Source organism: Pantherophis guttatus, chromosome 8 (genome assembly GCF_059756535.1).
Source record: "Pantherophis guttatus breed Tessera chromosome 8, ASM5975653v1, whole genome shotgun sequence".
Lineage (NCBI taxonomy): Eukaryota > Metazoa > Chordata > Lepidosauria > Squamata > Colubridae > Pantherophis > Pantherophis guttatus.
In genome coordinates, this window is record NC_142070.1 from 3,916,955 (window position 1) to 3,943,428 (window position 26,474).

Genomic DNA, 26,474 nt, shown 5'->3' on the forward strand with positions numbered 1-26,474 from the left:
TTCTGTTCATTTTCTATTCTATTCTATTCTATTCTATTCTATTCTATTCTATTCTATTCTATTCTATTCTATTCTATTCTATTCTATTCCATTCTATTCTATTCCATATTTTCTATTCTATTCTATTCTATTCTATTCTATTCTATTCTATTCTGTTCTGTTCTATTCTATTCTATTCTATTCTATTCCATATTTTCTATTCCATTCCATTCCATTCCATTCCATTCCATATTTTCTATTCTATTCCATTCCATTCCATTCCATTCCATTCCATTCCATTCCATTCCATTCTATTCTATTCTATTCTATTCTATTCCATTCCATTCCATTCCATATTTTCCATTCCATTCCATTCCATTCCATATTTTCTATTCTATTCTATTCTATTCTATTCTATTCTATTCTATTCTATTCTATTCTATTCTATTCTATTCTATTCCATTCCATATTTTCTATTCTATTCCATTCCATTCCATTCCATTCCATTCCATTCCATTCTATTCTATTCTATTCTATTCCATTCCATTCTATTCCATATTTTCCATTCCATTCCATTCCATTCCATATTTTCTATTCTATTCTATTCTATTCTATTCTATTCTATTCTATTCTATTCTATTCTATTCTATTCTATTCTATTCCATATTTTCTATTCCATTCCATTCCATTCCATTCCATTCCATTCCATTCCATTCCATTCCATTCCATTCTATTCTATTCTATTCTATTCTATTCTATTCTTTTAACTGACAGGAAATTTCTCCTTAGTTCTAGGTTGCGTCTCTCCTTGATTAGTTTCTATCTTTTGCTTCTTGTCCTGCCTTCAGGGGCTTTGGAGAATATGTTGCCCCTTCTTCTTTGGGGCAACCGCTCAAATATTGGAAGATTGCTATCTTGTCCCCCCTAGTTCTTCTCGTCACTAGACTAGCCATGCCCAGTTCCTGCAGCCGTTCTTCGTATGTTTTAGTCTCCAGGCCTTTGATCATCTTAGTTGCTCTTAGGAGCCAGCCCGGAAGGCACACGGGCCCGGGTGGAAGGCGGCCTTTTCTGCAGCATCCCCCTCCCCTCTTTGGATCGCCCTGCAGGGGGACGGCTCTGCCTTTGCCAAAACGGGGCAGGCGGTTTGTACGGAGGATTGGCGGAGGGGATGCGTGGCCCTCCGGGATGGAAAGCGGGGCAAAAGAAGGCTCCAAGGTTCGCTTGGGCAGTTAAGGCAGATGCGCGGAGGGAAGCTCAAAGCAATGGGTGCTTCAGAATGTGCAGCTCCTGGCTCTAACAGTGAGTGACATGAGTGATGTCAAGTTGGCCACGCCCACCCGGTCACATGACCACCAAGCCACACCCACCGAACCGGTAGGGAGAATTTTTGGATTTCACTGCTGGTTAGGAGTTTTGTGGCCTCCAAGGCTTCTGTGATAAAGCTTCACATCGCATGGGGCTTCTCTTCGTAAACAACGCTGAAACAAATTTGTCGCACGATGCAAGAAGACGTTTATTAATTTAGAATTCATTTTATCCTTCAATGGTTATAGGCTTTGGGTCACTCATGAAGCCCATGAAATGCCGGCTCTCGGACACCTTAATAAAATTGTGGTTTTCGTCATTCGCCAGGTGCATCAGTCACAGAAGGAGATCTCCGGCTGAGCCATCCAGCACGGTCAAATTCTTTTCCGGAGACGTCCGTCCTTTCTCGCCGTTCTAATTTCAGCACTGAGTTGAAGCGAAGCAAGTCACTGTAAAAGGATGCAAAGGAGAAGAAACCATTGAGTCAGTCCCAGACAGGGTTGTGGCCCGTCAGCGGCCTGTGCAGCTAGTAGCTGATTCTGACAGCGAGGAGGCTGGTGTGGTGCTGCGCCAGCAGCCTGTGCAATGTACAATGAGGAGGCTGGAGAAGATGTGGTGCCAGAGGCGGGGATTCAGCCAGGGCCTTCAGAACCTCCAGAAGCTCCTTTAAGTGAAGAGGAAGAAGAGGAGGAGCCTCTTCTCAATGCACGAGTGCGCAGAGCTGTTAAAAGGCAGGAGTGGCTCTTCTGGAGGAGGTCTCCTCGAGAGTAAGGCTTGGGGCTAATTGGCCACTCCCCTAGCCTATTTAAGGAAGGACGACTGATGCAATTTGCAGGAAACAACTTCGTTCACTCTCCTTCGCGTCTTGATCTTAGTTCTCTGCAAATTGCTTCTGGGCTTTCTGCCAACCATAGAAAGATTACGATTATTTATTCTTTGGATTCTTGTAGGCTGTTAAGAAAGTTAATTAACAGCCTTTGTTTAAAGGTTGAAACCACCTTTAAAGCGCTCCATGGCTTAGGACCTGGGTACTTGTGGGACCGCCTGCTACCACCAATAGCCTCCCACCGGCCAGTACGGTCCCATAGAGAAGGGCTCCTCCGGGTGCCGTCGGCCAAACAATGTCGACTGGAGGCCTCTGGGGGAGAGCCTTCTCTGTGGGGGCACCTACTATCTGGAACGAGCTCCCCCGAGAGATACGGAGGATCCTGGATCTGCTCACCTTCCGCCGCACTTTAAAGACCTTATTATTTCATCAGGCAGGCCTGGCCTAATTTTCTCCCTCTTTCATAAAAGATTTTTAATTTTTAAATATCTTTTAGTATTTTATACATTCAATTTTAAAATTGGTTTTAAATAGTTCGGGGTTTTAAATTTGTCGGAGCCAAAATTATTTAATTTGATTTTATTCTACTTTTAAATTTTGTATGGATGTGTTTTATTGTTTGGCTGTGCACCGCCCTGAGTCCTTCGGGAGTAGGGCGGTATAGAAATCGAATTAAATAAATAAATAAATAAAAAGACTGATGTAATTTAGTAAACTAAGGTTTGTACAGACTTTGTGTGTGCTGCGTACTTTGGGGTCTGTAGCTGGGGCAGAACAGATAGGTAGGGAAAGTGGCTAAAGATTTTCCTAGCTGTTTGTTTGTGGGGTTTTAGCAGCAACTCACTCTGGATGGGGTTAGGATGGCGCCCAACCCATGAGTCAAAGAGGAAGGGGGTCAATCTATTTTTCAAACACCAGAAGGCAGGACATGGCATAGGACCCGGGTACCTTCGAGACCGACTTCTGCCACCAATAGCCTCCCACCGACCAGTCCGCTCCCACAGAGAGGGTCTCCTCAGGGTGCCATCAGCCAGGTTATGTCGGCTGGCGACACCCAGGGGGAGGGCCTTCTCTGTGGGAGCCCCAGCCCTGTGGAATGAACTGCCCCCGGAAATACGTAAGATCTCCGACCTCCGGGTGTTTCGTTGCGCATTGAAGACCCTGTTGTTCCGCCAGGCCGGGCTATCAACATAATAATTTTAATTGGGGTATTTTAAATTTTTGGGGTTTTAATCCGGCCAAATTTATTTAATGATTTTAAATTTTAACTGTTGTTTTTGTTTTTGTGTTTTTAAATAGGCTGTACACCGCCCTGAGTCCTTCGGGAGAAGGGCGGTATAGAAATAGAAATAATAAATAATAAAATAAACAAGAAACAATGGATGGAAACAAATCAAGGAACCTGGAATAAGGAGAAATTTTCTAACAGTGAGGACAATTAACCAGTGGAACGGCTTGCCACTAGAAATTGTGGGTGCTCCATCACTAGAGGTTTTAAAGAAGAGATTGGACAACCATTTGTCTGGAATGATATAGGGCTGTGATGGTGAACCTATGGCACGCGTGCCACAGGTGGCATGTGGAGCCATATCGGTGGGCACGCGAGCTGAGCTCCGGCTGTTTCCTGCCTTTGGAGGGCCTGGTGGGGGTGGGGAAGGCCCGTTTTTCGCTCTCCTCAGGCTCCAGAGCCTTTCTAGGAGCCTGGGGAGGGTGAAAATGGTGGTAGGGCTTCAGCACCCCTCAACATAACATTTGGCTGAGGATGAATGCGATTAAATTTTCTACAACATGTCTGATATTTCTTTTTCCTCTTCATTTTCCCTCCCCCGCCTCTGGTTCCCCCCTCCTATAAATACCATCAGTGCAGCAAACGCCAGTGTGTCCGCACCGACCGTTCCCATTGCAGATGAACCTACTACCCTCACAGGGAATAGGGTCCAAGTTCTCATCCAGGCAACGGGCACTCCAATAGCAGCCATACTCTCTTAAACAACAAATGTGGGGCCCGAAGCAGGTCCCTTTGTTGCCAGGGCCGCAGGACATACACTAAAAGAGAAATGAAAATAAAATGATTAACATCTGGAGGTATCACCGGAAAAAAACCCACTTAATCTCTACCCTGGTGTAGCTGACAAAGCGAGGAGAGCCCATGGTTTAGAGGTTAATACATCTACCTAATATGTAAGTAGCTCGGGTTCGAATATGGCTAGCTGACGAGAGCTAAATAGCTTGAAATGGGACTATACTAATGTAAAGGTAAAGGTTCCCCTCGCACATATGTGCTAGTCGTTCCAGACTCTAGGGGGCAGTGCTCATCTCCGTTTCAAAGCCGAAGAGCCAGTGCTGTCCGAAGATGTCTCTGTGGTCATGTGGCCGGCATGACTCAATGCCAAGGTTTACCTTTCAGGCCGCCATTGTGGCTTATGGAGAGAACTACCACCCTGCTGGAAATTAAATATTTGGTAACAGACAAGGAAAGGACAATGGGAAGGAAGGGAAGGCTATGGAAGGCTTAAGGAAGAAGGCTGGAAGGGTAAATGCAAAGAACCTGGGATTTTCTGGCTTACTCTTCGGACTTCTGTATAGGGAGCGGTCCGCTTTCCTCGTTTGGAACACGCCGGCAAGTAGCAGGCTGAAGACACGGTGAGAAGGCTGAAGAGAAACAACGAAAGGATCCTGGCAGGCATCTTAGGAAGGCTGGCAAACGGGCGCACCGGCTGTATTGCCTTCTGGCTGTTTGTATCTGACTCCTGGCTGCATCCCCTGCATATTTATATTGTTTGCATTGTCTTTTTGGAGCCCTGTAACGCTGTGTCCCCAACATGGTTACAGGTGGGGGGTTCTGCCTCTATCCCCTCCCTCCGCAGACCTCCCACCCGAAAGCCAGCCTCCGACCGACACCTGTAACTGAGCCATTCAGTGCCATGAGCGGAGCTAATGGGTGGGACATAGAAAGCAAGGGACCAGCCAGGGAAATCGAGCGGAGCTAATGGGGGGTCAGGGAAGACAGGGGGCTAGTAGCAAAGCTAATGGGGCAGGGAAGGCAAGGGGCTAGCGAGGAGAAATTGTTGATCAAATCTGGGTCTCGGCTCATGCCCCGCGTGCACTATTAAGCAACAGGAAGATCATTTCATGAGGATTTATTGGGAACGTTCCAGTTCAAAAGCATTTGGTCCTACAAAGAGGGAAGCTGGAACTCAAAAGTTACAATCTTGTGTAACTCATCAAAGCAGGGGTGAAATGTAAAATGTGTTACTACCAGTTCTCTGGGCATGGCTTGGTGTGTGGGGGGGTAATGTGACTGGGTGGGCGTGGCCAACTTTTTTTCTTTTTAACTTTTCAAAGCATTTTTTCTAATGCTTTGAAAAGCCTCAGCTGGGATCGTCAGAGACTTTTCAAAGCATTTTTTTTTACCACCTCTTCGACCAAGAGGTTGCAGAAAAAAAAAGGCTTTGAAAAGCCTCTGAGGATCACAGCTGAGCCGCGCAATCATCAGAGGCTTTTTTTTTTTTTACTTTTAAAAGCATCTTTTCATTGGAAGAGGTTGTAGAAAAAATGCTTTTAAAAGTTAAAAAAAAAAGCCTCTGATGATCGTGTGACTCAGCTGAGCATGGTGGGGCGGGGGGGCGCAGCTAACCCAGGTTAAAACTAACCATGGTTGGTTGCTGTATGAATGCAACTGCTTGTTCTTTGACTTAATTAGGCCTGGGTTGTGTGAACACAGACAGCTGTCCTCTAGTTAAAACTCTGAGGATTGAGTGTGGAATGTGGACAAATCGATACGAAACAGTTCCCATTAATGTATTGCAAAGTGTGTCATATTATACATACTTCCCAGTTAATGTGTTGAAGGGAAACAATAATAAGGATATAATAAATAATACTAGGATATGATATACTGGTATACTAGATTCTGTAACCATTAGGTTCCTGTAATACATATAAGCCTTTGTATTTGTATCACATATTATGCCTTTATATTTGTATCTCTTGTAACAAACATATTCTGTTATTAGGCCTGTAATGTATCTGGTATTTATCAAACATATGTTCCTGCCATTTGACCTGAACCCATATCAATCTTCTCCCTGTTTTTTTCTTGTGCCATCTAAGAGCATGGTACGTATCTCCAAGGGATAATTTACACCTCAGTCCTAATTTATGTTGATCTGGATAAACTCCTACTTTCCAGAGCCAGGGGGCTAAGTGGCCAATTGAGTAAACAAAGAAATGCTTAAAATAATACTAATTGGGGAAGTTTCTATTCCCCCTTTGCAGGGCAACAAGGAATACACAAACCTAAATTAGGAGGCCAGAGTTGGGTACTAAGCTGACGTCTCTGAGGGTATAAAAGGACGCCATACCTTCCCCAAGGTGTGGCTATCTCCTTGCATGCATTGTATCTGTATGTTCCGGATATAGTTCCACCCAGTATTTTGGTTTTGGCCATAAATAAAATCTGTTTGTTTTTTTTTTTGCAAGCCTTGTCTTGAGTCTCTCTTTTGGCATTCTGGTGACTCAAGTGTATTTTGGGACCTTACAGTGTCATACTACACAGACTTCCGAGTTGGTAGAAAGTGGGGAACAATATATTGGCTTACAAGGCCGCATCTAAAACAGAGCTCCTAGTTGCATAGAGATGCTCGTTGCACAAGATGTTTTATAGATGGCATCTCCCCCCCCCGCACGTCTGGCAAGGATGTTCCCCAATGCGAATCAGAACTGTTGGAAGTGTAAAATACAGAAGGGGACCTACTACCATATGTGGTGGTCATGCCCAAAGGCCAAAAAATTTTGGAAAACAATTCAAAATCAGCTGGAAGAAATCACCACCCAAAAAGTGCCCCTCAGACCGGAAACATATCTATTAGGAATATTGACAAAGGACTATAAAAAAGAGACACAATACTTGATAATACATATCCTGACCGCTGCTAGAATCACTTTCGCACAAATGTGGAAACTAGAGGACACGCCATCACAGGAAAGAATAATAGAAAAAACAATGGAATGTACGGAAATGGACAAACTTACCAAAGAGATACAGGGAAAAGAAGACTCAGACTATTATTTAACTTGGCAGAAATGGTACAACTGGTTAGATAAAAAGAACACGAAATAAGGGAATACCACCCAATGATACAAAAATAAGGAAATAAAATGAAATATCGTTGTATAAACATTAATACATGATGAAAGATAAATATACATAGATATATGGATATATAATTACCGAAGTAGCTCTATTTTTAAAGTTCAAGCTGTAAGACTTGACCTCTCTGTATAGTTAGTTTATGTATAGTTTGTTTAAATGTCTACGTCTGTATATGTATGTTTGTTTATTAAATAAAAAATTTTAAAAAAAAAGAGATGCTTGGAGTGAATTTTGCCTTTGAGTGACTTGTAGTCAAAAGGAGGACATGACAGCAGTCTTCCAATATCCGAGGGACTGCCACAGGTGGCACGCGAGACCATATTGCTGGGCACGCGAGCGTTGCCCTACCTCAGCTGCAGCGTGCATGCGTGCACCGGCTAGCTGATTTTCAGGCCTTCTGGGCCCACCGGAGGTCAGGAAACAGGCTGTTTCTAGCCTCTGGAGGACCTCCGGGGGGGTGGGGAAGGCTGTTTTCGCCCTCCCCAGGCTCCTAGAAAGCCTCTGGAGCCCGAGGAGAGTGAAAAACGGGCCTACTGGGCTCATCGCGTGCCAAAAGCGGGGGGGGGGCGTTTATGGGTATGGGCACATGCACGTGTGAGCCCCCCATGCTCCCACGCTTTTGGCACACAATGGCAAAAAGGTTAGCCATTACTGTTCTAGAAGCTTGTAGGTGACGGATATTAGATTTTAAAGAGAAAAAGAAAGTCGTAAGGTTACTTAAGAATGGATGAAGAGATAGACCAGATGTTAATTAATCTGGAGGGAATTCTTTGTCTTTCTGCAGATTGTGTAAGCTCTGGGCATCCTGTTATCGAAACATACTCCTGCTTGGAAAGGAAAGGTAGCTTATCTTACAGGTAGGGAATGTTATAATTTATTTATTTATTTGTTTTAATTTGTATACCGCCCTTCTCCAGCAGGACTCAGGGCGGTGAACAGCCAGAATAAAACAGAACATACAAAATTTAAAAACAGTTTAAAAATAATTAAATATTTTTGGCCGCAATTTAAAACAACCCAATTAAAATCAATTAAATTTAACCAAAACAATGAGGTCAAGCCAGTCCGGCTAGGTGAAATAAATAAGTTTTCAGGGCCTGACGAAAAGTCCGGAGGTCTGGTATCGTATGTATCTCTGGGGGGAGGTTGTTCCAGAGGGCGGGCGCCGCCACAGAGAAGGCTCTCCCCCTGGGGGTCGCCAGCCGACACTGGTTGGCCGACGGCACCCTGAGGAGGCCCTCTCTGTGCGAGCGTACTGGCCGGTGGGATGCTATTGGCGGCAGAAGGCGGTCTCGTAAAGACCCCGGCCCTAAGCCATGGAGCGCTTTAAAGGTGGTCACCAACACCTTGAAGTGCACCCGGAAGACCACCGGAAGCCAGTGCAGCTCGCGCAGGAGAGGTGTCACATGGGAGCGCCCCGTCGCTCCCATAATCCCCCGCGCGGCCGCATTCTGGACCAGCTGGAGCCTCCGGGTGCACCCCAGGGGGAGCCCCATGTAGAGAGCATTGCAGTAGTCCAGGCAGGAGGTGACGAGTGCCTGAGTGACCGTGCGTAGGGAGTCCCGATCTAGAAAGGGATGGAACTGGCGTATCAGGCGAACCTGATAAAAAGCCCCCCTGGCTTTTTGTATCAACAGTATCAACAGTAGAGGTAGTCCCTGACTTACAACAATTCATTTAGTGACCGTTCAAAGTTACAATGGCACTGGAAAAAAGTGATCTAGGAAAGTGATGGGTTTCAAATTTTTTTACTACCGGTTCTGTGGGTGTGGCTTGGTGGGCGTGGCAGGGGAAGGATACTATAAAATCTCCATTCCCACCCCAATCCAGGGGAAGGATACTACAAAATCCCCATTCCCTCCTGATCAGCTGGGACTCGGGAAGCAGAGAATAGATGGGGGCGGGGCCAGTCAGAATTTGTACTACCGGTTCTCCGAACTATTCAAAATCTCAGCTACCGGTTCTCCAGAACTGGTCAGAACCTGCTGAAACCCACCTCTGACCTAGGACCATTTTTCACGCTTATGACCATTGTGGCATCCCCATGGTCACATGATCGAAATTCGGAGGCGTGGCAACTGGTTCAGATTTATGACGGTTGCAGTGTCTCGGGATCCTGTGATCTCCTTTCGCGACGTTCTGGCCAGCAAAATGAACGAGGAAGTCAGATTCACTTAACAATCGTGACATTTAACTTACCAACTGCATTTAACACGTGTCTCACTTAGCAACAAAAATTTTGGGCACAGTTGTGATCGTCAGTGGAGGACTTCCTGTAACAGGTTTGTATTTATTTTTATCTGGTTTTGTTTTTGTTTTTCTTTTAAATCGAAAAGCAATGTTAAGGCAGAACGTAAAAAGAAATTGGATATAAGAGTGAAATAATACAGGGTCAGCCTAGAGGATCTCTGAAGGGCCCCTTTAACTAGTAAATATAAGAGACAAATGCTGGGTTCAAAAAGTTAAAACGCAGAGTTAATACACTTTCTACAGTTGGAGAGTTCAAGAAGTCAAACCGCAGAGGTACTATGTTAAAATGCAGAACTAACCCACATGGAGCTTTCCTGCCTAAATAATAATAATAATAATAATAATAATAATAATAATAATAATAATAATAATAATAATAATAATAATAATAATTATTATTATTATTATTATTATTTTATTTCTATACCGCCCTTCTCCCGAAGGACTCAGGGCGGTGTACAGCCTATTTAAAAACACAAGACAAAACATCAATTTAAAATTTAAAATTATTAAATAAATTTGGCTCCATTTAAAACCCCAGAAATTTAAAATTCCCCAATTTAAAATTATCATGTCAATAGCCCGGCCTGGCGGAACAACAGGGTCTTCAGTGCACAGCGAAATACCGGGAGGTCGGGGATCTTAGGAAAGAATAAGGGAGGGGGGTAGCTAAAGAGGCAGATTTCACATTTCCTGTTTTGTTACTATAAAGATACGTGTCTTAAACAATGTCTTTGTTCAGAATGTAAAACAGAATGCATGTCTGAACCTTTTGGCCCAAATAAATAAAAGGCTTTCTCTGATCTTGAAATTCAATTCATTCATTTATTTTTCTGCAACAGAAGGAGATCTCCAGCTGAGCCATCCAGCACAGTCAAATTCCTTTCCGGAGACGTCCGTCCTTTCTCGCCGTTCTAATTTCAGCACTCAGTTGAAGCGAAGCAAGTCTCTGTAAAAGGATGCACAGGAGAAATAACCATTGAATCAGTCCCAGACAGTGTTGTGGCCCCGCCCTCTGAGCCTATCCCATCGGAGGAAGAAAGCTCCGAGCATGAGGAAGAGGAGTCAGCCAGGCCTCCCTCTCCAGGCCCCTCCCCTCTGGCACTGTCTCAGGTGCCGGCCGAGGGAGAGGAGATTAGCCGGGAGACAGGTGTCTCAGATGAGAGTGAAGGAGAGACGTCATTCCTGGATACACGCCTCCGAAGGCGTGATAAACGATTGCAGCAGCTCAGGAGGCGTGCTAGGGATTAGAACTGAGTCACTGGACCACACCCCAGAGACTATATAATAGAGGGTGGTGGCCAGTGATCCCTGTGACGAACAAAAATAAACCTTGGATAGTCACTAAAGCATCGTCCGAAACTGCTGAGAGGAATATTAATTCTGTTGGACTCTTGTACGCTGAGTATATTATCTTTCTGTTTCTGTGGAAATAAAAGCACTTGGCAGACGGTGTGTATATCGCTGCCAAGTTGGAGATAAAGACCTGGGTGTGTGCCAAGTGCTTCCTTAACCATCGGCTGGCTGTGTTTGTGTGTGTGTGTGGACGGGGACAGATCAGACAGGTAGAGAAGATGGCTAAAGCTTTTCTTAGCTCTTGTTTGTGGGGTTTTAGCAGCAACTCATTCTAGGTGGGGTTAGGATGGCGCCCAACCCACTGAGTCAAAGAGGAAGGGGGTCAACCTATTTTCCAAACACCTGAGGGCAGGACAAGAAACAATGGATGGAAACAAATCAAGGAGAGAAGCAACCTGGAATTAAGAAGAAAGTTCCTAACAGTGAGGACAATTAACCAGTAGAACAGCTTGCCACTAAAAAATGCGGGTGCTCCATCACTGGCGGTTTTAAAGAAGAGATTGGGCAACCATTTGTCTGGAATGATATAGGGCTTGCGATGGCGAACCTATGGCACGCGTGCCACAGGTGGCATGTGGAGCTATATCAGTGGGCACGCGAGCTGAGCTCCGGCTGTTTCCTGCCTTTGGAGGGCTTGGTGGGGGTGGGGAAGGCCCATTTTTCGCTCTCCCCAGGTTCCAGAGCCTTTCTAGGAGCCTGGGGAGGGCGAAAATGGTGGGACCGGAAGTCGGCAAACGGGCCATTTCCGGCCTCCGGAGGGCCTCCGTGGGGGGCTGGGGAAGGCCGTTTTCACCCTCTCCAGGCTCCTAGAGTGGCTCTGGAGCCTGGGGAGAGCAAAAAAGGGGCCTACCGGGCCCACTGTGCCATCGCGTGCCAAAAGCGGGGGGACTACGGAGAGTCGTGCGTGCATGTGCAGGCAGCATAGAATTATAGGTGTGGGCATGCGCACACATGACCCCCCTCTGCACTGCCTCTGCTTTTGGCACACGATGGCAAAAAGGTGAGCCATCACTGATACAGGGTTTCCTGCTTGAGCAAGCGGCTGGACTAGAAGACTTCCAAAGTCCCTTCCAGCAATATTCTGATTGATTGGAAAATATTCCCCTCTGGATTTCTGGAAATTAAAGGTTTGGGAATAGGTCAGTTTTCCTCAGCCTTGACCACTTGAAGATGTGTGGACTTCAACTCCTTACGCCGGGCCCTCAAGACGCTTTTATTTCAACAAGACGGGCTGGCCTAATTTTTAAATTTTTTAATCGTCGATTTTTAATTTTAAATGTCTAAATTGGGTAGTTTTATTTTGATTAGATATGGGCCAAACTATTTAATATTTTTTTAAATTGTCTTTTAAATTTTATATTTGTGTGTTTTATGCTGGCTGTGCACCGCCCTGAGTCCCTTTGGGAGAAGGGCGGTATATAAATTAAATAAATAAATAAATAAATAAATAAACTCCCAGAATTCCCCAGCCACAATTTCTGGGAGTTGAAGTACACACATCTTCAAGGGATCAAAGGTTGTGAAACAATGAAATAGGTAATACTGTTTTTAATCCCTGCCCAGCGGGCAAAAGAAAACACCTCCCACTTCTATTACAGGAAGTTTGTTTATTGGACTTTTATAAGATTATGGGGAGCTGAGAAACCTGATCATGCAGTAGAAAAAAATGCCGATACAGGTAGTCCTCATTTAGTGACTGCTGTTGATTGCAACAACTCGGTGATTAAACAAAATATATTTAATGTATACAGAGAGAGAGGGAGAGAGAGAAAGAGAGAGAGGCTACAAAGATCACTGGTTCTTGCCACCTCCTTTAGATAAATTTGTCAGTGGCGGAGAGTTCATGAATTGGAATAGACATGGTAACAGGTCAGCCAATGGGGACTGTTTGGTGACTCAGACAGTTTGGAGCCTGGGCGTGGCTTAGCTTGACTGTTATCTATAAAAGAGTTGGTTTGTCCTTGTATTATTGCCTCTGTATGGTGAAATCCAGCAGGTTCTGACAGGTTCTGCAGAACTGGTAGCGGAAATTTTGAAACAAGATTTTGAAACAAAATCCTCCCTCGCAAAGCAGAAAGTTCCTTAAACATGCTCGGTTTTTATTTTCTAAGCTACTCTCTTCCCAGGACAGTGCATCCTTAAAAAGTTCTAACTGCCAGTCAACGACCTCACCTTATTTGATTCGAAGCCTCCCATCAGCTGGCAGCTGCTGCCTGAAACTGACTGGATCTTAATCAGAGTCACTCTGAAGACTTGTGTTGTTCTAAACGCCTGCGTTGCTTGGGAAGTGAATTTTTAATCACTTCCTCTTTCTGAACAGTCACGATCGGAGGCCGTTGATAAACGAGGACTCCCTTTATAGAAGAGGATGGCTTTTAACGTGCTGAAATACTTTTCAGACGCCTCAAACTTTAACTCCCAGGGCTATCAGGAATTCTGGGAGTTGAAGTCCAACACACCTAGAGGGCATCTGCTTAGAGAACAGAATGCTTTAGGGCTTCAGCACCCCTCAACGTAACATTTGGCTGAGGATGAATGCGATTAAATTTTCTACAACGTGTCTGATATTTTTTTCCTCTTCATTTTCCCTCCCCCGTCTCTGGTTCCCCCCTCCTATAAATACCATGAGTGCAGCAAACGCCAGTGTATCCGCATCGACCATTCCCATTGCAGACGACCCTACTACCCTCACAGGGAGTAGGGTCCAAGTTCTCTTCCGGGCAACGGACACTCCAGTCATTCTTGTAATAGCAGCCATGATCTCTTACACAACAAATCTCCGGCCCGAAGCAGGTCCCTCTGTTGTCAGGGCCACAGGACATACACTAAAAGAGAGATGAAAATAAAATGATTAACATCTGGAGGTATCACCGGAAAAAAACCACTTAATCTCTACCCTGGTGTAGCTGACAAAGCGAGGAGAGCCCATGATTTAGAGGTTAATACATCTACCTAATATGTAAGTAGCGCGGGTCCGAATATGGCTAGCTGACGAGAGCTAAATAGCTTGAAATGGAACTATACTAATGTAAAGGTAAAGGTTCCTCTCGCACATATGTGCTAGTCGTCGTTCCCGACTCTAGGGGGCAGTGCTCATCTCCGTTTCAAAGCCGAAGAGCCAGTGCTGTCCGAAGACGTCTCCGTGGTCATGTGGCCGGCATGACTCAATGCCAAAGGTGCACGGAACGCTGTTCCCTTCCCATCAAAGGTGGTCCCTATTTTTCTACTTGCATTTTTTACCTGCTTTCAAACTGCCAGGTTGGCAGAAATTGGAACAAGGAATGGGAGCTCACTCCATTACGCGGCACTAGGGATTCGAACCACTGAACTGCCGACCTTTCGATCGACAAGCTCAGCATCTTAGCCACTGAGCCACCGCATCCCTTTTTGGATCTCCCTTTATTTCTTTTAGGTAAATATAAATTCAACACAAAAATAGTTTGTCGCGAAAACGACTGCCTGCAAAGGGACCTGGGGCTGAAAGGCGAAAGTCAAAAGCCTGGTTTAGCTCAACAGACAGAAACACTGTAATTTAACACCAGCTGTCTGCAATTACTGCAAGTTCGAATCTCACCAGGCTCAAGGTTGACTCAGCCTTCCATCCTTTCTAAGGTAGGTAAATTGAGGACCCAGTTTGTGGGGGCAATAAGCTGACTTTGTATAAATATACAAAAGTATGAAGGCTCTTGCTTAACGCATTGTAAGCCGCCCTGAGTCTCCGGAGAAGGGCAGCATATAAATAAATAAATTTAAAAAAAGGTTGCCCTGATAGACCAGTCTCACCTTTATCTGGAGGCATAGGTTCATGCTAAGCTGCCGTAGCTCCTTCCCATTTCTAAATCCCAAAACATTAAGGTAGACTTCAGCTCGACCTGGAGGTTCGCTAAATGGGCCAGCTCAGGAGCCCCATCTCCTGTGCAATTGTTCAAGACTCTTTCGAAAGCCAGGTGACCATCGAATGCTAGGCACACTTACACCCAAGAGTAAGTCTGAGGCACACCGCAGAGAAAGTAAAGGTAGTAAAAATGAAAAAATTGCAGGTGATTGGGAGAGCAACGCACCCTTCAAAGGTTTAGTCTAGTAGGGGTTAAGACACCAGGCTGGAAAGCAGGACACGGTGAGTTCAAATCCTGCCATAGCCATGAAAACCCACTGGGTGACTTTCGCCCGGTCACCAGGAGACTGTGAGTTCTAGCCTCATCTTAGCCATGAAAACTGGGCCAGCCACTCTCTTTCAGTCCAACCTACCTCACAGGGTTGTTGTTCTGGGGAAAAGAGGACAAGGAAGGTGTGTTGGATGGAAACTTGCATGGAGGGGGGGTTTACCATTCAGTCCAACAGTGTGGCTCATGGAGAGAGCTACCTGTCAAGTTTCCGAAAGATGCCCTCATTAATTCATGAGCCATGATCCAAACTTCAAAGGAAATACAGTCATTTATTAGGAGCAACATTCCGGCAATACTCGGATGCAGTTAGGACTGATCCCACGTAGATTTACGTTCCCCTATGACCCTGTCTCTCCCCTCCTCTCTGGCCATGTCATAAATCACATTCTCCAATTAACCACGTTGGCTGGCTGTGAAACCTAACACCCTCCTTCCGATTGTGGTCAGGAAGAATGTATGGAATGCACTTCAGTTCTCCCTCCCTCCTGCTCATGGCAACTTGAAAGCTTTGCAAGTTGACGCTACCACCCTGCTGGAAATTAAAATATTTGGTAACCTACAGACAAGGAAAGGACAATGAGAAGGAAGGGAAGGCTATGGAATTCTTCCGTAAGGAAGAAGGCTGGAAGGGTAAATGCAAAGAACCTGGAATTCTCTGGCTTACTATTCGGACTCCTGGGGTCCGCTTTCCTCGTTTGGAACACGCCGGCAAGTAGCAGGCTGAAGACATGGCGAGAAGGCTGAAGAGAAACACCAAAAGGATCCTGGCAGGCATTTTAGGAAGGCTGGCAAACGGGCGCACCGGCTGTCTTGCCTTCTGGCTGTTTGTATCTGACTCCTGGCTGCATCCCCTGCGTATTTATATTGTTCGCATTGTCTGTTTGGAGCCCTGTAACGCTGTGTCCCCAACATGGTTACAGGTGGGGGGCTCTGCCTCTGTCCCCTCCCTCCACAGACCTCCCACCCGAAAGCCAGCCTCCGACCGACACCTGTAACTGAGCCATTCAGTGCCATGAGCGGAGCTAATGGGGGGGACATAGAAAGCAAGGGACCAGCCAGGGAAATCGAGCGGAGCTAATGGGGGGGTCAGGGAAGACAGGGGGCTAGTAGCAAAGCTAATGGGGCGGGGAAGGCAAGGGGCTAGCGAGGAGAAATTGTTGACCAAATCTGGGTCTCGGCTCATGCCCCGCGTGCACTATTAAGCAACAGGAAGATCATTTCATGAGGATTTATTGGGAACGTTCCAGTTCAAAAGGTCCTACAAAGAGGAAATCTGGAACTCAAAAGTTACAACCTTTTGTAGTTTAACTCAACAAAGGTAAGTGCAAAGGTCCCAACCCCCTAAGCCAACCGCACACAAAAAATACCCTGTTCCTGTTGTGTGAATTCAACCTGTTGGGTTCCTTTTTTTTTTTTTTTTGCCTCTCAGTTTGCAAGCTCAGAAGATAAGCTAATTCGGGCACCCCCTTAAATATGGGAATTCCCAGGAGTCCCAAATATCATCCTAGCTGAGAATTCTGGGAATTTTTTTTTTTTTTAAAAAATACTCCTGGAATTTCTATGTTAAGTTGATCAAGGTTGACTCAGCCTTCCATCCTTTTGAGGTAGGTAAAATGAGGACCCGGATTGTGGGGGCAATAAGCTGACTTTGTATAAAAAAGAACACCGCTTAGGGGGGGCCGAAAGCCCTACTAAGCAGGTATATACAAAAGCATGAAGGCTATTGCTTAAAAGCATTGTAAGCCGCCCTGAGTCTCCGGAGAAGGGCGGCATATAAATCAAACTAATAAATAAATAATAATAAATAAATAAATAAATAATAAATAACCCAGGTTAAAACTAACCAAGGTTGGTTGCTGTGTGAATGCAACTGCTTGTTCTTTGACTTAATTAGGCCTGGGTTGTGTGAACCCAGACAGCTGCCCTCCAGTTAAAACTCTGAGGATTGAGTGTAGAATGTGGACAATTCGATACGAAACAGTTCCCATCAATGTATTGCAAGGTGTGTCATATTATACATACTTCCCAGTTAATAGAAAGTGGGGAACAATATATTGGCTTACAAGGCCGCATCTAAAACAAAGCTCCTAGTTGCATAGATATGCTTGGAGTGAATTTTGCCTTTGAGTGACTTGTAGTCAAAAGAAGGACATGACAGCAGTCTTCCAATATCCGAGAGACTGCCACGAACAAAAGGAAGGTTCCACCTATTATCCATAGCACAGGGGTGAAATGTAAAATCTGTTACTACCGGTTCTGTGGACGTGGCTTGGTGGGAGGGGGGGGTAATGTGACTGGGTGGGTGTGGGCAACTTTAAAAAAAAAAAAAACTTTTCAAAGCGTTTTTTCTAATGCTTTGAAAAGCCTCTGCCGATCAGGCAACTCAGCTGGGATCGTCAGAGAGGCATTTTAAAAAACTGCTTTGAAAAGCCTCTCTGTCGATCAGGAAACTCAGCTGGGATGTCAGAGACTTTTCAAAGCATTTTTTTAACCACCTCTTCGGCCAAGAGGTTGCAGAAAAAAAATGCTTTGAAAAGCCTCTGAGGATCCCAGCTGAGCTGCGTGATCGAGGCTTTTTTTTTTTTTTACTTTTAAAAGCATTTTTTCATTGCAAGACGTTGTAGAAAAAATGCTTTTAAAAGTAAAAAAAAAAAAAGCCTCTGAAGATTGTGCAGCTCAGCTGAGCATGGTGGAGTGGGGGCGGGGGACGCAAGGATTTTTGCTACCGGTTCTCCGAACCACCCGCCACCATTGCTACCGGATCGGGCGATCCAGTCCGAACCAGGAGCATTTCACCCCTGCCATAGTACCCAAAAGCAGGACAAGAAACAATAGATGGAAACTAAACTAATCAAGGAGGAAAACAACCCAGAACTAAGGAGAAATTTCCAAATGGGAGGAACAATTACTCAGTGGAACTACCTGCCACCAGAAGTTGTGGGTGCTCCATTCCTGGAGGTTTTTAAGAAGAGATTGGACAACCATTTTCTGAAATGGTAGACGGTTTCCTGCCTGAGCAGGAGGTTGGACTAGAAGACCTCCAAGGCCCCTTCCAACTCTGTTATTCTGTTCTTTTGTGTCTGTTTGTTTGTGTCAGAAGAAATCTAGCAAAGCTAATGGGATCAGGGAAGGAAGGGTACCAGCTAGGAGAAACTGAGCGGAGCTAATGGGGGGGACATAGAAGACAAGGGACCAGCCAGGGAAATTGAGCGGAGCTGATGGGGGTCAGGTAAGACAGGGGGCTAGTAGCAAAGCTAATGGGGCAGGGAAGGCAAGGGGCTAGCGAGGAGAAATTGATGACCAAATCTGGGTCTTGGCTCGTGCCCCGCATGCCCTGTTAAGCAACCTGGGACAGGAAGATCATTTCATGAGGATTTATTGGGAACGTTCCAGTTCAAAAGCATTTGGCCCTACAAAGAGGGAACCTGGAACTCAAAAGTTACAATCTTTTGTAACTCATCAAAGGTAAGTACAAAGGAAAGTTTACCTGGAGAGGACAAAACATCCTGCCCCCTTTATAAAGACAGTCAGTTATATAAGCTAAATAGCAGAATAACAGAGTCGGAAGGGACCTTAGAGGTCTCCTAGTCCAACCCCCTGCTCAAGCAGAGAACCTTATACCATTTCAGAAGAGAGGTTCTCCAATCTCTTCTTAAAGTCCAAAGTTACCCTTAGATCAGGCGCCCAGCCAAGCTAGAGGCATCGGACGCCTTGGGACCAGCGCTCCTCTTTGGACTTTGGTGGAGGTCATGCGAGGACCCCTGCGGATGAGGAGGTTGGTCAGCAGACTCAGAGAGGGCACCCGGGGCCTCAAGAGCCTTGATAGTACAGTGGTCTAAGCACCCTGTTATTAACACAAGCTGCCTGCAATTACTGCTGGTTCGAATCTCTCCAAGGCTCAAGGTTGACTCAGCCTTCCATCCTTCCTAAGGTAGGTTAAATGAGGACCCAGTTTGTGGGGGCAATAAGCTGACTTTGTATAAATATACAAAAGGATGAAGGCTATTGCTTAACGCATTGTAAGCCGCCCTGAGTCTCCGGAGAAACGCGGCATATAAATCAAATTTTTTTTAAAAAAATGGATGATAGATGGGCAATAGGCGTGGCCAGAGCATCTGACCAGGCTCCGCTGTGGGGCCTAGGGATGTGGCTTCAACAGGCAGTCTGGGGTCCACCACCAATACAGGCCACCTTTGATGGCAGCCCTGACCGGGTGGCCCATTTCCTCAGTCAGATCATCAGCCATATGGACCTTTACGGACGCTTTTACCCATCCCAGTGGGCGATGGTGGTGGCTGTTACAACAGTCTTGACGGGGGAGCCCACGGATTGGGTAGCTGATCTCCATAGTGACCACCTCAGGGAACTGGCGAATATGGGACTTTTCCTGGAGGCGTTGCAATCAAGGTTCAAAAACGAGTCCCGTGCACAATTGGCGGAGAGGGAGCTCGTGACACTTAAGCAGAAGAGTCGATCGGCAAAAGAGTATGTGTGCAAATTCCCTAAGATCGCGGGGAGGGTACAAGCGTGTGCAGAGTGCCTCCTGGTTCATCAATTCTGCATGGAGAGACCTTCGGCAAGCCTGTGTGTACCCCTCCCCCACATCTGGCTGATTGGTTCCGGGCAGCTGTAGACTTAGACATTGGGCTGAGAGAGTTCCGGTTGTGGGGGGACGGACGCCCAGGACGGCCAAGAAGGTTTGTGGATAGGCCACTACCTCCAAGGGAGGCAAGACCCGCTGTAGTGATCCCAAATGCTTCTGACCAGGCCAGGAGGTCGCTATTCCACTGTTTCAGGTGTAACCAGGTGGGCAGCAGAGTGTCCAACGCAAACACCATGAACGCCAGCCCTAAAACCACCTCCAACTGGGGGCAACAACAGAGAATGTCCCCGAACGACGCCTGAACAATCCTGGGTAGCAACACAGATGCAGACGCACAGACACCCACCAGGGAGGTTGGAGTTTCGCCAGGAACAGGGCAGTTCCTGGTGGTGTCCGGTGACAATGATGGTGAGGACCAGGAGGATCTGATGATGAGCGATCCCGTTCGTCCCTTCATAATACCTGTGACCATTCAGAACCCTCACACCTACCAAGGGATCAGACATGGTGCCCTGGTTGATTCGGGGTGCATGCGGTATCTAAGGTAGAGATAGTACGGGCCCTTATACCTTCTAGCCAGCCAGTAAACCCATTATGTGATGAACTGCGCAGTGCATTGCTCACTGACCCTTGATTGGCAGATAATAGGGCTCTATTAACCCACAGGGGAGGCCTGGCCTGGAAGGGGGACAAAATGTACATCCCCACAGTCCTCCAGACTACGGTGATGAAACGATGCCATGATGTCAAGCAGGTTGATCACTTCAGCTTCCTTAAGACGTTGCATCTTGCGAGGCAGCAGTTCTGGTAGCCCCGAATGCGGGCGGAGATCAAGAACTATGTAAAGAGCTGTCCGATGTGCACGTTAACCAAACCACAGCTGGGAAAACCACTCGGCCTCTTACAACCAGTGGCTGATCCTGGCCAACCATGGGATGAAAACGCCATTGATTTCATCATCAACCTCCCGAATAGCAGCGGTTATACAGTGATATGGACGGTGGTAGATCTGTTCTCGAAAAAGGCACACTTTGTGCCTTGCAGCGGTATACCATCAGCACGGTGGCTAGCGAACCTGTTTCTCCAACACATCTACCGCCTGAATGGGGTACCACATCACATTGTCTCGGATAGGGGGGTGCAGTTTACCACCAGATTCTGGCAGGACTTCATATGGTTGATAGGATCTTCACAGGGATTAAGCTCGACATTCCACCCTATCACCAATGGAGCGGTTGAACGGACCAATGCCATGGTGGAATGCTACCTGCGGTGTTATGTGTCATACCAGCAATCCGACCATTTGCAGAAGTGACCTACATTAACGTGGTACATCACAGAACTGGCCTCACCCCCTACCAGGTGGTGTATGGTATGGAGTTCCCTAACCCCCAAACCCCAGGGACCCCGAGAGAATGGGCAGATAAGATATAGGGAGTCTGGCTTAAGGTAACACTGGCTTTACAGAAAGCTGCAGAGGAGTATAAACAGTAGGCCGATAAGAGACAGGTGGACCACAAATTTTTCCAGGTGAGGGACCAGGTGTATCTATCCACTAAGTATTTAAAACTCTGGACACCCAGTAAAAAACTGGGTCCTAAGTATTTAGGGCCATTCACTGTGATCCAAGCGATCAACCCTGTAACAGTCTCCTTGAAGCTACCATCACTACTAGGCAAAATCCATCCTGTCTTCCACAGTAGCCTGCTAAAACCTGTGGAAGATGTTAGAACCAAGCCACTCCCTGACCCCACAGGGCCTGTGAACATGGAACACTACGAAATAGACAAGATACCAGATTCCAGACTTTTTAGATGAAAGATCCAATACTTAGTGCAGTGGAAGGGGTACCCCTTCACCAAGGCAACCTGGGTGGCGGCACATGACGTCCATGCCACGTGGCTAGTATGGTGATTCTATCACAAGCACCCACAAAAACCAGGGGGGACCAGCGACCGTGTTGATGAAACTAACCCCTATGCTTTTGTCCTTGTAGGTGGACCCCTGGTAGAGGGGAGCCGCCTGTCAAGCCCAAGTCCAGGGCTCGACATAACTGGGGGGAAAGCGGGCAACACAGCAGCCAAAGCAACCAGCAGGAAGGTGATGGGAGGACGATTCAGGCGGCTGACGGCAGGCCAGTGATCACAGTGAGGCTTCCGGCGCATGACAAAGCAGGGCAATGACGGATGACATCACGGCAAGCCAGAGAGCTGCATCGGCTGGGCAATTCAAGAAACCGCCAAACAGCTGAGTGTGGTGGTAGTTTCGGCCGCCAGATGGTGGCTAGCTGGGAAACGGAGCAGATGGTTTAAAGGGCGCTGAAAGGCGGAAGCTCTCAGCGCTGACTTTCAACTTATCACTCGTCATGTGCTGCGAACTGGGCTTTGTAGCGGCAAATAAAAGCTCATCAAACCACTTTTGGAATCTGGCTTTATGTATAGCCGCACGGGCCTGGCTCAGACAGGCCGAGAGTGGTATTAGTACCTCACTTGATCTTGATTGTATCCCTCTGTTAATGCAATTTAGGATTGCATTGGCTTTTTTGGCTGCTGCTGCACACGGCTAGCTCCTATTCAGCTGGTTGTCCACTAAGCCTCCAAGATCCCTCTCACAGTCATGGCTATTAAACCTGGTTTACCCCAATTTATATGTGTGCTTTTGATTTTTCTTACCTACGTGTAAGACTTTACTTTTCTCTACGTTGAATTTCATTTTGTTAGATAGGGCCCAGTGTTCAAGTCTGTCAAGATCCATCTGGATCCTGAGCCTATCTTCTAGGGCAGTGGCTCTCAACCTTCCTAATGCTGCGACCCTCTAATACGGTTCCTCATTGTCACTGCGTTTTTGTATTTACCAGCTGAGCTCATATTTCTGGACTGTCAGACTTTCCGTAGCTTGCCAAGTTTGTTATCAGTAAGCTAACTACGCATGTCCGCATTCTTTTCTTTCTACTTCACACTTTTTTTGTTTTCTTGCCAAAAAGTCTGACCACAGAGAGGTGGCCGGCAGGAACGTTGCCAAAATGTAATTATTTAGATTAGTAAGATGTTTTATTTTCTTTATAACAAATAAATGAGTTTATTCTTAGAAGATATATCTTCGGGGTTTATTTATAAGTATGCTTCATACTTATTTATAAGTATGCTTCAAGGGAAAAGCCTCGATCCACGTCTCTAAATCAAGGTGCGATTACCCAAAAGCAGAATGGGATTAATTAGCACCCTGACACCCATGTTGTGGTGACCCCCAACAATAAAATTATTCCTAAGACCATTGAAAATATGTGTTTTCCGATGGTCTTAGGCGACCCCTGTGAAAGGGTCATTTGACCCCCAAAGGGGTCCCAACCCACAGGTTGAGAACCATTGTTCTAGGGTGTTAGCTATTCCTGCCAGCTTAGCATCATCTGCAAATTTAGTACGTTCCCCTTCTAGCCCCTCATCTAAGTTGTTTATGAAGATATTGAAGAGTACTGGTCCTAAGACAAAACCTTGTGGTACCCCACTGCTTACTTGCCTCCATGTAGACTTAGATCCATTAAGGACTACTCGTTTGAGGGGCTGCCACAAAGAGGAGGGGGGGTCAACTTATTTTCCAAAGCACCAGAAGGCCAGACAAGAAGCAACAGATGGAAACTAACCAAGGAGAGAAGCATCCTGGAATTAAGGAGAAACCTCCTGACAGGACAATTAACCAGTGGAACAGCTTGCCACCAGAAGTTGTGGGTGCTCCATCACTGGAGGCTTTTAAGAAGAAAATGGACAGTCACTTGTCTGAAATGGTACAGGGTCTCCTGTTTGAGCAGGGGGATGGACTAGAAGACCTCCAAGGTCCTGATCTCATAAATTGTGGTCACATGACTACAGGAACGTGGTTCAGTTGCAGAACACCCAAAATGCGGTCATGTCAGAACTTTGGAACGGAGTCGTAAGTATTGGACGATCTGTCGTAAATTTGAATGGTCACTTGGTGACCGGTTGTAAGATGAGGACTACCCGTCTATCTACAAAAGAATTTCCTTGTCAGGTTTCGATGTCGTCTCAAATAAAATAAATTGCATTTCCAAACAAATAGTCTTTGAAGAAATCTTTCATTTTATTAAGCACGACAACCTGTCCCCGATTGTGGCGTAGCCAACACTGACTTCCTGACCCCAAAACCTTCCCTTTCCGTTCCCCAATTCCCTATGTCTCATTGGCCCTCTTCCCAAATCACTCTCCCCATATCTACTACTTCAGCTCCCAGGAATGTCCCCCCTCCCATCTCATCTCCTAGGGGATATTATCTTCAGGGAAAATAAGTAGGTGAGAAGTCAAGCGTCCTCTTGCCAGCTGCCCCCTCTTCTCCTTCTTATGTCAGCACTAGAGTAAATGCAGGTTGAAGTGCTGACATCCCTTTCTCTACTTTACAGAAAGGTTAGGAGTTTTGTGGCCTTCAAAGGGTTTTGTGATAAAGTTTCACATCGCTTGGGTCTTCTCGTCATAAATGACGCTTAAACTAATTTTTCACACGATGCAAGAAGACTTTTATTAATTTAGGTTTTGAGGGTAGAGTATTTGCATTTTATTCTTAAACAATTATAGGCTTTAGATCACTCAGGGTTGCTTTGGGTTTTAAGTCCATGACGCCCACGGAACGCCGGCTCTCCGACATCTTAATAAAATTGTGGCTTTCCTTGTTGCTTGTTGGCCAGGTGTATCAGTTGTAGAAGGAGATCTTTGGTTGAGCTGTCCAGCCTGGTCAAATTCCTTTCTGGAGACGTCCATCCTCTCTCGCCATTCTCAGTTTTGCAAGCAGCATCAGAGGTGCAACTCTCTGTAAAAGAATGCGATGGAGAAGAACCCGTTGAGTTTTGGCACTGACCACGATGCGACGTAGGTCAGTCCCAGACAGGTAAGGAAGACGGCCAAAGATTTTCCTAGCTCTTGTTTGTAGGGTTCTAGCAGGAACTCACTCTAGGTGGGGTTAGGATGGTGCCCAACCCATGGAGTTGCCACAAAGAGGAGTGGGGGTCAACTTATTTTCCAAAGCATCAGAAGGCAGGACCAGAAACAATGGATGTAAACTAATCAAGGAGAGAAGCAACCTGGAATTAAGGAGAAATTTCCTAACAGTGAGGACAATTAACCAGTGGAACAGCTCGCCACCCAAAATTGTGGGTGCTCCATCACTGGAGGTTTTAAAGAAGAGATGGGACAACCATTTCTTGGAATGGTATAGGTTCTCCTGCTTGAGCAGGGGGTTGGACTAGAAGACCTCCAGGGTCCCTTCCAACTTTGTGATTCTGTTAAAGGATCTTTTCCCCACCTTGAGTTCTTTGTAAAAAGACGGGATAGAAATCAACAAACAAATAAAATAAAACGTGAAGACTACGCAGGTCCCAGGAAAAACCACGCTGGGAGAGTTTGGATCTCATTTGTTTAACTTGATGCTGAGGACATCCTTCCCTAGTGGCCTCCAGCTGTCAAATCATAAAGAGATGTAAATACATTTATTTTATTTTATTTTATTTTTATTTGATTTATATGCCGCGTTTCTCCGGAGACTCAGGGCGGCTTACAATGCGTTAAGCAATAGCCTTCATACTTTTGTATATTTTATACAAAGTCAGCTTATTGCCCCCACAAACTGGGTCCTCATTTAACCTACCTTAGAAAGGATGGAAGGCTGAGTCAACCTTGAGCCTTGGAGAGATTCGAACCAGCAGAAATTGCAGGCAGCTGTGTTAATAACAGGGTGCACTAAACCACTGTACTACCAAGGCTCCTTATAAATACATAAATAAATAAAACAATTTCAGGCAGCTGTTGCCAAGACGGGATCTCCCCGATTCTGCCTGTAGACCGTGTGTTCGCGGATGGTAGCAGAAAGTCTGGCAATAACGTTTCTGACTAACCAATTTTATGAAAAATTTTATTAAATACCAACTGGATTTTCTTAGGTTTTTTTTTCTTGGAAACCCTTCCCTTCTTAGACAACCCTTTGTCTGAAATGATCTAAAGTCTCCTGCGGGTTGGACTAGAAGACTTTGGAGATCCCTTCCAGCCCTGTGAGATTCTGTGCCTTTTGCTTGTCCCTTCCGACTCTGTTATTCTCAACCAAAAAGCTTCTTCAGCTCCGTTCCTTCTTGGGAAAACCAAGAAAGGAAGTTGCAGAACTGAAGAAGAAGCTTCCTGGATGAATTGGACTAGAAGACCTCTTGAGGTCCCTTCCAACTCTATTATTGCTCCATCACCATTGCATGGAGGGATGGGGCAATGAGAAGGAAGAGAAGACTATGGAATTCTTCCTTAAGGGAGAAGGCTGGAAGGATAAATGGGATGCTTTGCCTTACCTGTCGAACTTCTGCATCAGGTATGGACCTCTTTCCTCCTCGGGGGCAGTTCTGGATGTAGCAGGCCGAAGACAAGGTGAGAAGGCCGAAGAGAAACATCGAAAGGATCCCGGCAGGCATTTTAGGAAGTTTGGCAAACGGGCACACTTGCTGTCTTGTCTTCTGGCTCTTTGTATCTGACTCCTGGCTGCATCCCCTGCGTATTGTATATTGTTCCCATCAATTTGTCTGGAGCCCTGTAACGCTGTGCCCCCAACATTGTTACGGATAGGTGGGGGCTCTGCCTCTGCCCCCTCCCTCCTCAGCCTCCGACCGACACCCGTAACTGAGCCATTCAGTGCCGAGAGCTGTTCATTTCTCCCAAAGCTGCTGCTTTACTGGCAACCCATTATTTTTTTAATCAGGGCATCATCAAAATTGTGAGTCAGACGGCAGCCATGGTATAGGGTTTCCTGGCTCTTAGAAGATCTCCAAGTTCCAACTCTGTTATTCTCTTTCTT

General features: G+C 46.0%; 1 protein-coding gene and 1 long non-coding RNA gene across 2 annotated transcripts; both read right to left on the reverse strand.

The window, feature by feature from the left end:
- Positions 1 to 1,523: 1,523 nt before the first annotated feature.
- LOC132710573 (uncharacterized) lies at positions 1,524 to 4,780 on the reverse strand. Its single transcript, XR_015729092.1, has 3 exons — positions 4,678 to 4,780; positions 3,967 to 4,156; positions 1,524 to 1,733 (listed from the first exon to the last, which is right to left on the reverse strand). It is a non-coding gene; the product is annotated as an uncharacterized LOC132710573 (long non-coding RNA).
- Positions 4,781 to 10,320: 5,540 nt separating this feature from the next.
- Positions 10,321 to 26,318, reverse strand: LOC132710572 (vasopressin-neurophysin 2-copeptin-like). The gene is made up of 3 exons (XM_087874595.1): positions 25,975 to 26,318; positions 13,495 to 13,696; positions 10,321 to 10,464 (listed from the first exon to the last, which is right to left on the reverse strand). Exons 1-3 carry the CDS (start codon positions 26,092 to 26,094, stop codon positions 10,436 to 10,438), a joined length of 351 nt encoding a protein of 116 aa, XP_087730721.1. The 5' UTR covers positions 26,095 to 26,318; the 3' UTR covers positions 10,321 to 10,435.
- Positions 26,319 to 26,474: the final 156 nt, after the last annotated feature.

Bases quoted from the DNA above. Each gene is read 5' to 3' on its own strand.
- LOC132710572 (XM_087874595.1), bottom strand. From the start codon at position 26,094: ATGCCTGCCGGGATCCTTTCGATGTTTCTCTTCGGCCTTCTCACCTTG. The intron at 13,697-25,974 runs GTAAGGCAAAGC...TCTCTCTTTTAG, and splicing joins CTGATGCAGAAGTTCGACAG to TGTATGTCCTGTGGCCCTGA. The intron at 10,465-13,494 runs GTATTTATAGGA...ATCCTTTTACAG, and splicing joins TGGCGTTTGCTGCACTCATG to AGACTTGCTTCGCTTCAACT.